The sequence below is a fragment of the Ambystoma mexicanum genome, chromosome 8 (assembly GCF_040938575.1).
Source record: "Ambystoma mexicanum isolate Mex_15411 chromosome 8, UKY_AmexF1_1, whole genome shotgun sequence".
NCBI classification, from domain to species: Eukaryota; Metazoa; Chordata; class Amphibia; order Caudata; family Ambystomatidae; genus Ambystoma; species Ambystoma mexicanum.
The window spans coordinates 112963988-112977441 of NC_090929.1; the positions used below are offsets into that span (position 1 = coordinate 112963988).

A 13454-nucleotide genomic window follows, 5' to 3' on the forward strand; every position below is an offset into this window, starting at 1 on the left:
CATATTTCTACCTCTCTGGCAATAGGATAAACAGAGGAATCATTTCTGCGCCCCCTGGCTCCTCCCCATGTGCTGACTCCTCGTGGGCGAACGGCTGGCCTTTTTCTTCGACTTCCTGGAGCCGTGGACCCTTCGCATTCCCTCCAGGTAGCTCTCTGAGGTAATGGCGGGGGCACTGACGGCGAAGCCTTGTCTTCTAGCCCCAGCAGGGCTAGACCCTGATCACATGAAGTGGTGATCTGCGCAATCCCTTGCCATTCAAGTCATTCAGTCGTTTGTTTAAAGTTACTTGTGCCAGGTCCTGGTATAACGCAATCTCTGTGCCATTGTAAGTGATACGTCCAGCCTTCCGTGCAGCTGCTAGCGTGCGCTCCTTCACTGTGAAGCTATGCATCGCTACCAGGACATCTCGGGGCCTGGCACCTGGATCTGCACGCCTGGGGGCCCACTCTATGTATCCTGTCAAAAACAATATCATCTGACCCCGGCTCCTCCAGGATGTTCGCAAATATATCTTTCACTGCTTGGGGAAATCTTGATCCAAGATATTCTCTGGAAGGGCCTTTATCCGAATGTTCGAGCGCCTAGACCTGTTTTCCAGGTCCTCGACCTGGAGCTCCAGATTGTGAGTGGCAGCCGCCAGCGTGTCCAGGAGAGTCTCGGTTTTCCTTCCGTCTTCGGCGATGTCCTGGATCACCCTCTCGTTAGTGTCCAACCTTTCCTCTAGCTTACTAATGTCCCTTTTGATCTCCTGGAGACCATCCGCCAGATCTTCCCTAAGGGCTTCCATTTGCTTTTGTCCCGCGGTGGTGATCTTCTCCACTATGTCGGCCAGCATGAGTTTCAACGCAACCTGGGTGACAGGTTGTTCCAAGGCGTTCGCATCGGCCGTAGAGTCCCCCGAAGACCCCTCGCAAGAGCATGCTGGTTGAGAGTCTCCAAATTTTTATTTAGCCCATAGCTTAGTAAGAGCATTCTCCTGCGGCCTCCTCGGGGTTCTTGGAGGGGGTTGGGGGGGGGGGGTCATTGAGTTTATTCTTGGACATACTGCTAACTACTCAGGCTGGCGCGAACAGAAACTAGAGATCCGGGGTCCCCGCAGGGCCAAAAAGGTATGTCTGAGGAACTCTGGGTCCGATGGTCGTTCCGGTGCCCAGCGTCCCACCACAAGCCCCCAAGCAATGGCTGGGCGGAGATCTGCTGGCTGTGGTAGTAGGGCGAGTGGGTACCCAAAATGCACGGATGTAGAGAAACAATCCCCGGACCACACCTTCAATTCCTGGGCCGTACTGTCTGGTGCACCAACCAATTCCACCCTGAGGAGTGGTGGGGGCCCTGAGGAAGGAGGGCCCCAGGGGGCTGCAGTCGACTGAGTGAAATACGAATGGAGGATGGGCTGCTGGATCCCAATGCTGAGACCTCCGTGGATGGGCGTGTAGTACTGGCCTGGGGGGTGCCCCCCCCCTCAACAGGGCGGCGACCGTACCTGTGCAGCTATTTCCAGGGGGGGCCCCCGACAGCCAGCCCAGCTCCCACACTGTGGGCTGGTCCGACTCCAGATGGGCACCGCCACCGAAATGGACGCAGAGGTGACGGCCCCCGGCAGGGCCTGCCACTCTCCTCGGAGCGCCCCCTCCCACGCGGGCCAGCACAGCCTTCCGCCGGCGTGGGCGGATCGCTGCGGTCCTCTTCACCTGCCCCTCCAAGCTGGTCCGTGGCTGGCGGGCACAGCGATTCCAGTAAGGCGCCGAGGGGAAGGGAGACGCCCCCCAATGCCACAATCCTCCTCCTGTCCTCGGCCGCCCACGGGGTGAAGCCTGTCCCCCGTTACGATGCCGCCGTGGTGGACTCGGAACGCCAGCTCCCGCTGGGGATGCTGTGCGGTCGCAGGCCGCCAATGTCCAGCGCCCGCCCCCCGAACTGCCACAGGAGCGGGCTCAAAAAGCACAGGTGCAGCTCCTCAGCCTCCTGGGTCCCCAGCTGCCCTAACCCGTCGCCTGATGTGGGCAGCGCCGGCTAGATGGGCAGCAGTCAGGGTCTCGGGGGCCGTAGCTCGGCAGCCGTGGTGTTCAAAGCACCGCGGCCATCTTGGAATCCCAAAAGATTTATTTTTAACGGAAATTCCTTCTTCAGATCAGGCAGTGCTAATATTAGAGCTCCATCTTGTGGAACTGCTCTGCAGGTACCACTGATCCAAACAAGTCAGTGGTGCTCTGACAGTGAAAGCAGCGGGCAGGTTGTGTCTCCTATTTTTTTATTGGGAATATTTTTCCACCCTATTTTTTTGTTGGGAGTATCTACCTCTTTTTTGGGAATACAAATGGGTGGTATAATGCTTATCTGTGGGGCTTGATGCACATGTCCTTAACCACATGACTATAATAATTTACTTGTGCCACTTGATTCGTCATCCTTGAGGTGTACCTTGGGTCTCTAGGCCCAGCAGGCTGGGGGACCCACTTGAGGCCGAAACATGTCTTGAGGGGTTGTCTGCCATACAAGGAAGCTGGTAGACTTGGCTTGGCACAAACCCTTTTCTCTGTCGTCAGTTTCTCGTACAGGAAGAATTTGTTGAAGGACCTCACCTAACTTGGCTTCAGTCATATTTTAGACCCAGGCTATCACCAAAAAGACTTCTGCAGGCCCCGATTGCAAAAACGTAAAGACGCCCAAGGGGCAAGATTAAGGCGGATAGTGGAGGAGGAGTTGACGGTCTGGGTCAAACAAGTTGGGCTCACATATTTGTGGCATGGGGAGGCAATCAACCAAACCTGTTGAAGCTAGCCAACCCGCAGATCAGACGGCTCAAGCTGACCTCCTGCCTCTTACCTCCATCACTAACAAATGGAAGGATCAGACAAACCCACAAGGTGTCATATGTATTTCCTTCTGGAATGCCCTGCCTTTCACTCTTTAAGGGCTCAACATATCCTCCCCTTCTTAAGAAGGGAAGGACTACTGGACACTCCAAATGCAGCCCAGTAATCTCTCCTGGGGGGGGATCTTGATGCCAATATCAACAAGTACGTTTTATTTATGGAGCTTTGTGTTTTAGTGCAAAGCGGTTTAGCAGTCTCAATGTCAAGAGCCCTTCCGATACATGGATTTTGGTGTTGCGAACGATGTGACTAAAGGTTATCTAATTTGGCCATCCTTTGCTCTCCCCATGGTGAGGTGTGACCTGCAGGAACCATATCCTGAGGTAATTACTTTACTGTGTACTTTTTCTTTAATGTTTTTATTGTATTTTGCTGTTTTTACCATGTGTTTTCATTGCTTGCGTTTTACCACATTGCGTTATTTTAATTGTGTTTTACTGCTGTCACGAAAGGCTCAATGAGCCGAAAGTGTAAATAAAATCAGTCAAATCAATCTGGAGTGGTGTGCAGAAGAGATGTGACCAATCCGTTCGGCTAGACTGCCCTGTTAGGGACAATTCTTAATTCTGTGTTAATTCCCTTCTACCTTGGAGACCCCCCAGCCTTTTTGTTGGACTTTAGGACTTTTTATCCTGGAGATAAAAGATTAAAAAAAGAGCACCGCTGTCTGAACAAGCAACAGCTTGGCCTTTGTGCAAGGGATTTATCCCGTTAATTGGATTACTCGATATTGGTACGCTTCAAACAACAACACGTGTATAGCAAGAGCTCTTTTTTTACATGTTTTTCATGGGATTTCCCCAATGGGAGTGAAGAACACTATTTGACTTTTGAAATTACATATTGGTGACACCAAGTTTCTAGAATCTTTAATGATTTACCAAACCTGGGTCCCAAATTACATTTAGACTTGCCTTGAGGACGACCTAGTGTGGGTCGAAACACGTGTCGGCTGTCACTAACCATACTACACACAATTATTAAAACTTCTTTGATAAATTGTGCAATTGTATTTTACGCTCAATGGGATTTTGTACTCCATAAAAAAAAATATATACATTTTTTAAATTGTGCTTCAACTAAAATGGGGTCGAGCGCTCAAACCTCAGGACCCAATAACTCCTTTGTTTTCTTATTTGAATACTTGTCACTGTGAATCTGTATGTTACAACCCTACAGCTCACATTGACCCCTCTTGAGATCAGCTTGGCTGTTCAGTCACTCTACCAACTTGTGTAGTACAGGCCTATACCTAAGGTTGGGTTACCTTTTGCCAAGAAGACAAGGCTGGTGTAGTCTCCAACAGGGTTACTACATACAATCTTGCCTAACATGCCCCTTTTTGGGTGGGACCAAGCCTAGTTCCCAAATTGTCTTTCCCCTTTCTGTAATGACTTGACAGGCTGAGGAATTATGGTTGCCCAAAGCAATGCCAGAGGTTAAGATTAATTCTAAACCTTCCAGCTATCACCTATTTTGTTTGCTTTCATAACTTGACGCTTGTAGTTAACCGCTGGCCTATCTTAGCGAGATGGTGTTCTACTCAACCATAATGCTTTATCGCTGCACCAGACCAAAACCAACTGCTTCACCTGTCCTCAACCTGTTGCTGCAGCTCAGTGTGAACAGTTGGAACTGCCCTTGACTGTAGCAACTACCACTCAACAGTTACATTTTTTACCTGTAGGAATCGCATATTATGTTTGCTCTTTAGAATTTCTGACCTTTAAGCAGCCATGTTTAGCCAATAAAGTTGCAGCTAACGGCCAGTTGTACGGCAGCATATCAAAATAAGGAAACATGTTTAGTGCAGAATGGACCAATCATCTCCCAGGAAACCATTTATACTTTTTTCCCTTTTGCTTTGCTAGTTGAATGAACTTGAGCAGACCATCAAATCCACCAATAAGAAGTTGAAAAAGCGAGAGGGAGAAGTCAATGAAAGGGAAGCACAGATTCAAAGACTGGTAAGGGTTATTTTGCTTCGAACATGTTCTCCTCAGTGCTCCTTGTTCATTTTAAAGGTGCTTTGTTTTAACCTATTTATAAATTGAAAATGCACTGTCTGTTCATTTAAAATGCTTCAAAGGTTTGCTGCAATAAAAATGTAGACATATTTCTGTTGATGCTGTTACTTGCAGTTCTGTACTGTTTAAAAAATACCCTACGTGTTTTCACACACTTGACCCTTTCACTGCCCTTAGGGCGTATAGGTACATCCTACTTTTCTTAGGAGAGAATTGAAGTCCCAGGAGAAACGGTTGACTTGACAAGGTCTTTGGTTATTTATTGTTGATTCAATCGTTAATTACACTTTCTCTCGCTTCCCGTGTCGCACTGTTTTGGACTTTCTCAGGTGTAATGTACCAGAAATGTGTATGCATACATGTTTGTTTGGTTTACAGATGAACTCATTATACTCATACGTCCTGTCCTCTTTCCTCCATTCTTGTGGGTGTCCCCCAACGCGGGACAGTACTGGAACCTTTGGCAGCGGAACATGTGAGCTTCCCCTTTTAATTTAATATAGTTTGAAGGGGTGCAGAGGCCCCGTCCTCCAGCGCCTCACCGTAGTCCCCTTTCCGCATGGACGCTATCGGACCTGGCAGCTTGCCGTGGACACTTTTGGGTGTTTCACATGCTCACCATTCTTTTCTTTTTCAATGTCTTCACCACCCGGTCATCTGAAGGACTTTATGGCCTCACATCACAAGAAGGTAGGTCCACTATTTACAAAGGCACCCCAATTCGGAGATTCTTCCAGGTCCTCCAGCTGGTAGGGGTCACCCAGACTGTAATGCTGATGGTAGGCCAGAGGCCAGTAAGGCTATCGGCTCCCTCGCTGAGGAGCCCACGCTCTACGCTGAAGGCAAGAAGCCTCCTGGAGCCCACTCCGACGTTGTTGCACAGGGGGACAAATCGATTTCCAGCCTGTGACAGGCCCAGACTATGACAGTCCCAGCACGGGTCTCAGGGCCTTTGCGCCCTCCCTCACAGGGCATGGCATGGGCTTACAAAAGGGCAGACAAGCACAAGGCATTGCCCGCACGGCCTGTGGTCTTCTTAGATTCTCACAACAGGCCTGCGGCAGCCCCCTCGCCTTCAGAAAGGGTGGCTCGGGTGGTTCCTGTCCTCTTCCCTCAGGGCTCGGACCAGGCCCTCAGGCTTCGGCGGGTGGTCCCTGCAGGGCTACCTATATTCCAGTCAGCCAGTCAGCCATTTGGGTATGCTTCCAAGGTGCCTCGGTGTGCTGAGCCAGACAGGAGAGCCACGCGCCCTCCTCACGCGACCCAGTGGCCTGCAAGGACCGTTTGTTTGAGCGCTTCCTTCTGCTTATGCACTCTCAGCAAATGACGGGATTTCTTAAGATGACGAGGCACAGGAGGGCCTGGCAGAGTTTCTAGGTGTGCCTCATCCTCAACATGTCCCCCAAAAGCCAGCGGTGCTGGCTGAGGTCTTTACCCTACGTGCCCCCGACTGCTCAGACATTTCTCTGCCAAAAGAAGTCCTCGCGGATGAAAACCAGAAATTATGTCAGAGATTTGGGGCCTTTTCCCATGCTTAACCTCTGGAGAGCCAAGCTTCCTTCAAGGTGGGGTCTAGCTGAGGCACGCACTGAGTCCGTTGCGCAGGATCTTATGGAGTCCACGGTCCCCCACATCGATAGGGCCAGCAGGGGCCTCTGCTTGGACGTCGAGATGAGGCAGGCGGCATGGATGCATGCACATTTATTTTTCCTCAGACGTGCAGGACAGGACCCTTGACCTCCCATTTGAAGTGTCTGATCTGTTCCAGTCGTCAACAGACGACGAGTTAACCAAAAGGAAGACGTCTACCGAGACTGCAAATTCCCTGGTGATCCTGAAGAAGCCGGTTGTGAAAATATTTCCTCAGTCAGGTCAGGTTGGACGTAAAGCCGTGCTCTTTCAGCGGCTTCAAGGGGTTTTGCGACAGTAGAAATCGCTAACCGGATAGATCGTTTTAGTCTGGGACTACAGTTCTCCTGTGGAGGGCTGGCTGGTTCATGAGCAGTTAAAGGCATTTTTTTTTGCAAATCCCTGGATTCTGTCAGCGGTCTCCACGGGGTTCTGTCTTCCTCTTCCCCCTCGTTCCCCCCTCCTTCTTCCCCTCTGTTGTTACAGATAAGTCGCCTCCGCTACAGTGGGAGATTCTGCTCCTTTTAGACATGCAGGTGGTAGAACCAGTGACTCCTCTATACAGGGGATCCGGGTATTATTCCAGGATCTTTGCGGTGCCCAAAAAAAAACCAGGCAGGCCCGATGGTAGTCCTGGGTGTTTCGTTCCTCAGCCTACCTTTACCCCTCAAACGCTTCAAGTTGATGATGCCTGCTCACATGGTGGAGTCGTTGTGCATAGGTGGACTGGATGTTTTCCTTAGACCTGAAAGATGTGTACCTACATGTCCCCTCATCTTCCAACCGGCATCGGAAGTTACTGCGGTTCACGGTTGTCACACTATTTGCAATAACAGGTTGCTACCGTTCGGCCTCGATTCAGCCCCTCGTGTGCTCAGAGTTTAGGACTGTAGTGGCTGCTCTTCTTCACTCAGAGGTCCATCAACTAAACACTTATCTGGACGACTAGCTGGTGAGAGTCCGCTCACCCAAGGCGGCCCTTCACTCCTGCCAGCAGTTGGCCGATGTACTTCATCAACTTGGGGGTTCCCTCAACCAGCAGAAGTCTCAGTTAAGCCTCTCGCAGGATCTTGTGTTTCTGAGAGTCAGGTGGGAGACAGTCATTCGGAGGGTTTTCCCCACGGCCAACAGGCTACAATCCCTCTGGAGAGCAGCTCGCCATTTTCTTTCCAACTCGACTACCTGAGCGTGATGATTCCAACACCTGCTAGGACTCATTGCTTCATGCATGCTCACAGTGCAGCACGTCAGACTGAAGATGAGATGCCTCCAGCTCCATCTGTCGGCTACTTGGGACCAGGAGATGGGGCACTGTCGGACAGGCTGCCCATTCTCCCAGGCCTTCTTCTGGACCTTCATTGCTGGCTCCTCGACAGCAGTGTGGCAGTGGAAGCCCCCTTCTCTCACCCAGAGCCAACTCTGGTGGGGACGATAGACGCCCCCCGACTGGGTTGTGGGCGGCGGTGGTTCTGGGCGGCTACTCGATTCATGGCTCTTGGTCCAGGGCAGCGGCCCTCCTTCATATCAGTTTTTTGGAGCTCAGGGCAGTGGGCCTAGCTCTCGGGCCTTTCCTACCTGTCTCAGAGGCAATGCGGTTCTAGTCAGGACCGACAATTCGACAACAATATTCTCCTTGAACGAGCAGGGGGGTCCTGGCCTCCTCCCCTCCGCATGGAAGCAGTTTACTCTGGTAGTGGGTTTTGTCGGAGGGGATCTGGATCTCTGCGGTTTATCTCCCTGGAGCTAGCAATGTGGAAGCGGACCAACTCAGCCACCTGGGGTACAACACGTACAAGTGGGAATTGCACATCAGCTCCTTGTTAACTCTTCCAGATGTGGTGGTTTCCGGATCTGGACCTGTTCACCTCTCCCCAGAACTACAAATGCCCCCTCTTTGCATCACAGGCTAGGCACGGATAGGGCTCCCTGGGGGATGAGTTCCAGTTTCGCTGGCTGTTGGGGAGATTTATCATTATTGTGCTTCATCATTCTCTCCTAGTGAGACCCCCAGCAAGTTTTTCTGGACTTCTGGACCTTTTTCGTTCAATCCTGAATGAGTGGAGCCTTTTTCCACTCATTCATTCTTGTGGGCTCTGTCTTTTGTAACTCTATTCTTTGTAATCCACCTGTTCTATGGTGTCTGTCTGTTCCATAGCTCTTAGATGCATCTGTGTTTTACTACTGCAGCACATAGGTCATTATGGGCAATGTTGCTAGGGACGTTTTGGGTCCTCCTTTAAGATGTGTTTTCTATATCCTTAGGTAACTACAGTCCTTAATGATAGAGAGATACTTGGTGTCTCTCCCAAAACTGAGAGATTGGCATACACCACCCTCAGTGGAGTGCCAAAGGGTTACTTAGTACCCCCATTCTCTCTGCTCCTGTGACATTTTAGTCACATAGACAATCACCTACTTGTGGCTGGTAGCAGTGGACGTGTTCTACCAACTATTGTGTATTTTTTATACCGCAGGCTATGTCCATAGCCTCAGTAGTGCACAATAAGGGCACTCAAGTACCTACTTGGGGCCTCCCTTCTTTTTTCGACATTACTAGCATGGATGTTCTTTGTTAGCCCTTCTTCTACCATTCTGGGAGGGCGAGGTCTGTGTGTGTTTTGACTTAATGTAGGTAAGAATTAATGTAGTAACACTGTGAGACTACACAAGAGTTATCTGCTTGGTATTCGGTAACCCACCTTTTGTTATAGGTCTGTACTACACAAGTTTGTAGTGTGACTGAGCAGCCAGGCCTATCTCAAGAGGGGTAAATGTGAGCTGTAAAGCTGTAGCAATGAAATTCGCAAATAGAAGTAACACTTACACTCAAGGTTTCAGTTATAAGTAGTTATTTATTTAACATCAATTTTCAAATAAGCGTTCTTTAAAAAGGGCAAGATATGTAACACTGTAAGTTTACTTTAAAATACTTTTCAGAATCTAACAAGTTAGTGGATACTCTTTGTAAATGCTTCTTACACACTTCCTACACCCTGAGGTGACTTCATTCACAAGGACAGTAATGGCATTTATATATCACTAGTTATACTTTGCAGATTCTGAGGTTGCAGAAAGGAAAGGTGTAAGAAAGGAAAAGGTTAAACAGGTTCTCCGTATATGTGAGGACAACTAAATCTTCCAATGTAATCTAGACAAGCCTTTCCCAGCAGTAACAGTCTAAAACAAGTTACCACCTATGAGGGACAAACCATATCAAAGGCAATGGGCTAGAAGAGTCTGCAGGGAGCCAGGACAGCCAAAGTCAGTTGCAACACAGTCTATGGAGCTGAGGCACTTCTTAGATGAAAGATCTTGCACAAAGTTAAAGAGTCTGTAGAAAAATCACTTGTAGGGTCACAAGCTGTTAAGACTGTGAAAAGCAGAGTCAAAATCAACTCTTAAGGGTAAGCCACTGCAAGTCTCATCTGAGAAAAGCACAGCTCAAACACACTGAGGTAAGTACCCCATGTTTAAACAGTACCTCTGGTTTGAAGATGTGGTCAAGCTGGATTCTGTCCTGTTACAGCGATGCAGACCCTGGGTTCCTAAGCCTCAGTCGCGGGGACAATAGAGGGGACGTGCGGAGGGCTCCCGCTATGGCAATTTGGAGGTCGTCCGCACCTATGGGCTCTTTTCGGATCAGCGACACTTCCCGGTTTCAGCACTTAATGAACAGCAACGTCGCGGATCTCGGATACCGGTTGGGTTTCCTTCACTCCTTGGGTCCTGCACTATGGTGAGGGGCCTCTAGCTCTAGTCATCCTGCTGCTGGAGTGCCCTTCTAAAACTCCTGGAGATTCTGACGGGATTTCAGACGGTGCAATCAACTACGGATTGCTCGAACCCTGACACTCGGTTCTTGCAGCAGAGAAGTAGTACAGCCAGTCAGTGAAGATGGTCCAGTGGAGTTTATTTCGGGGGTTAGTTGGTTCCACTAACCGAAGGGCAGATGTCGTCCCTTCCGGAGCTTCTCTGTCAAAGTGAAAAAGGAGTATCAGCAGAGCAGCAAGGCTTCACCGGGCAATTCATAGGTCCAGGAGGATGCAGCAAGCTTTGTTCGCGGTTTCTTCATCAGGTGTTTCTCCCAGTGGTCGACTCTAGTCCCTAAACTCTTGCCTTTTAAGCAGGTTTCTCCCATTCTTGCACAGCCTACGCTGTCAATCAGACAGCCAGGCAGCCAGGCAGCCAGGCAGCCAGGCAGCCAGCCAGCCAGCCAGCCAGTCAGCCAGTCAGGACTGGTTGCATTCAGGCATTCCAGGAGACAATGGACAGGGGAGTTTCGGGAACTTCCCTCACATCCTACCTTTCCAGATACACTGTAACCAGAGGTGGGCTTCAGGGCTGAAGCACGCCAAAGGCAAAATGAGCAAAGGGCTCCAACCTGGCTCAACACAGAGAGTAAAACCCACAAAAGACCTCACAAACAGAAATTGGCAAAAAAAGACGACTGGGCCATTTTGACAAAATGGTCACCCATGGGTGATATACTGCAGCTGAGGATTCAGCCTGTGGTAGAAAAGCACAATGGTAGGACAATTAAACCACGCCACCAGACATTTAAAGTAGGGAGGGTAACATACATTTTTTACATGAGAATGTAGGATAAGGGGCTACTAGGTAACCCCTCCAGAACTCCATATAAGGTGGGGTCTGCTGGACCTACAAAGAGAAAAGGTAAGTAAAGTCACTTTCACTTTACTATTCTTGGGAACAGTAGATCACACAAGGAAAGGTATATAAACCTTATGAGAAATCTAAAGGATTTGTCTGGGACACTGCACTGAAGGTGCTGTGTGTCACCATACAACATGTAGATGCCTATGGAGTTTGTCAGACTCAAAAAACAGAGAAGACACATAATTAAACTCAGGTCAAAACACATGAGAGAGTGAGAAAAAGGTCCCACTCACGCCAGGGTTAAAATGAAAAAGTCCTAAAGTCCAGCAAAAGAGCTGGGGCTCTCTAAGGTTGAAGGGAATTAGCAAAGAAATGAGAATTCTCGCTAACCGGACCCTGTGGGTATCCCCGCCTAAGCTCCAGAGTGTCTGGGCAGGCAGGAAGTGGGGGAGGGGTCCTTGGTCTCCCCAGCTAACTTGCTGCTTCATTAATTTTAGACACTGGAAGAAATTTGCAAGAACTCATCATTTGCTGTTTGTCAAGACCTCAAACCCTCTCCGAACTGCCTTTAGCTAGGGTTGCATTTTTGAACTTAAAGGACTTGCCGTCGAAGAAACAGTCTCTAGATCCTTGAACTAAGCTCATGTTGCAATAACCACTTATTTTCCTCCATTCCTATATGTGTTCGCAGAGTAAATGCATTACCGTATGACCTGTTCAAAACCACATAAGTGCCAATTCCTGATAATACGAAAACCTTGCCTTTTCCCTTTATAACATTGCTACAAATGTAACTGCGAACAAACACAAAAGTGAAAGAGCCCTTTTGAAGTGTTTTATCCAGTATTGCTAAGTGTTGTACTGTAATCGTCTGAAGTATTTACAGTGATTCTGGTGTAAATATAATAAATATATATCTTTTTATATAAAAATATGTGCACGTGCTTCTTTGTTGTGCCTGTCTAGCTAAGATTCAGAGTACTTGCCTACAGCTCACATCTTTCTCTTAAGATAAGCCTGACTGCTCTGCCACACTACCAAGGTCCTGAGCTAGTATAGACTGATGAGAGTTGGGGATCTACAAAAAAGTGGGATAGCTTACTAAGATCTTACTGCCAGTAGGACTTTGGGAAAACTCCCCTAACACTCATATGGCCACAGGTGCTATGCGTTTCCTCCCCTTCCGTTGCTCCAGCAGACCATCTGCAAGTTTCGGGTCTCTGTGGTCTGCTGCCTTATACTGATTGCCCTCCACTGGCTGTCAAGGGCGCAGTTCTCGGACCTCCTACAGCTTAGGCTGCAAGGCCCAGTCCATCTTCCGGTCCTCAGCAGGTGCTTGCTCACTCAGCAGTACAGGCCGGTGGAACACCCGGACCCAGCCAGATTGGCCCTCTCGGCTTGGCTCCTGATCATCTGAAGCTTCACCCCTTGCTATTCTCTGACAGTAATTGGGAGATTATCCAGGAGGCCTTCCACATGTTTGCAGTACAAGAGCAAGTGGACCAGATTCTGCCATTGGGCACAAGGAGAGGATGTTGACCCCCTCTCCTTCTCCCTGGACACTGTGTTGTCTTTATCTGCGCGCACGGCACGCTCAGGGTTTCAGGTGGATACTTGCTACACTTACTTGGTGGCCATTGGAGCCTACAAGAACTCGTTGGATCAGACTTTCTCAGCGGCCAACCCATTGGTAAAGGATCACCACAAGGGCTGCATAGGCCCCATCCCTTCTGAGACCTAAATGTTGTTCGCGCCGCCTTACAGCATTAACCATTTGAGCCTATTGCTTTGGTCGACATTAGGTGGGTTTTACTGAAAGTGGTGGATCTCGCCTGCGTGTGTCGAGTCAGCGAGCTGCAGGCACTGTCGCTGTGTGAACCTTTCACGAGTTTCCACCGCGACAAAGTAATCTTGCGCACTCTTCCAAATTTCTTGCACAATGTGGTCTTGCCATTCCATTTAAACAAGGAAATAGGCTTGACTGTATTCTCCCCTAATCCAGTCAGAGGAAGAAAGATTGTTGCACTCCCTGGATCTGCATAGAGTGCTCAAGTTCTATCCCTCCCAGACAAGATCTTTCCGAAGTACTCTGTCACGTTTGGTGTTGCATCCCCCAGCACCCAGGCCTCCAATACCTCCATCGCCCATTGGATGGTCCACACCATTTCAGAAGCTCATGTGGCCATGGGTAAGACTGTGCCCGCGGGGATCCATGCTCACACGGTTAGGGCCAAAACTACTGCGTTGGGCTTTCAGCGGAACGCTTCTTGGGAAGTCATTAGTAAGGTGGCCATGTGTACCT

At 49.3% G+C, this 13454-nt stretch overlaps 1 protein-coding gene across 3 annotated transcripts in view; it reads left to right on the forward strand.

The window, feature by feature from the left end:
- Positions 1-13454, forward strand: part of GOLGA1 (golgin A1) — an 804100-nt gene that overhangs the window by 535362 nt on the left and 255284 nt on the right. For all 3 annotated transcript variants that reach the window (XM_069609438.1, XM_069609440.1, XM_069609439.1), the window contains one exon: positions 4751-4846. In XM_069609438.1, coding sequence (XP_069465539.1) covers positions 4751-4846 — 96 coding nt within the window. The remainder of the gene's footprint in view (positions 1-4750; positions 4847-13454) is intronic.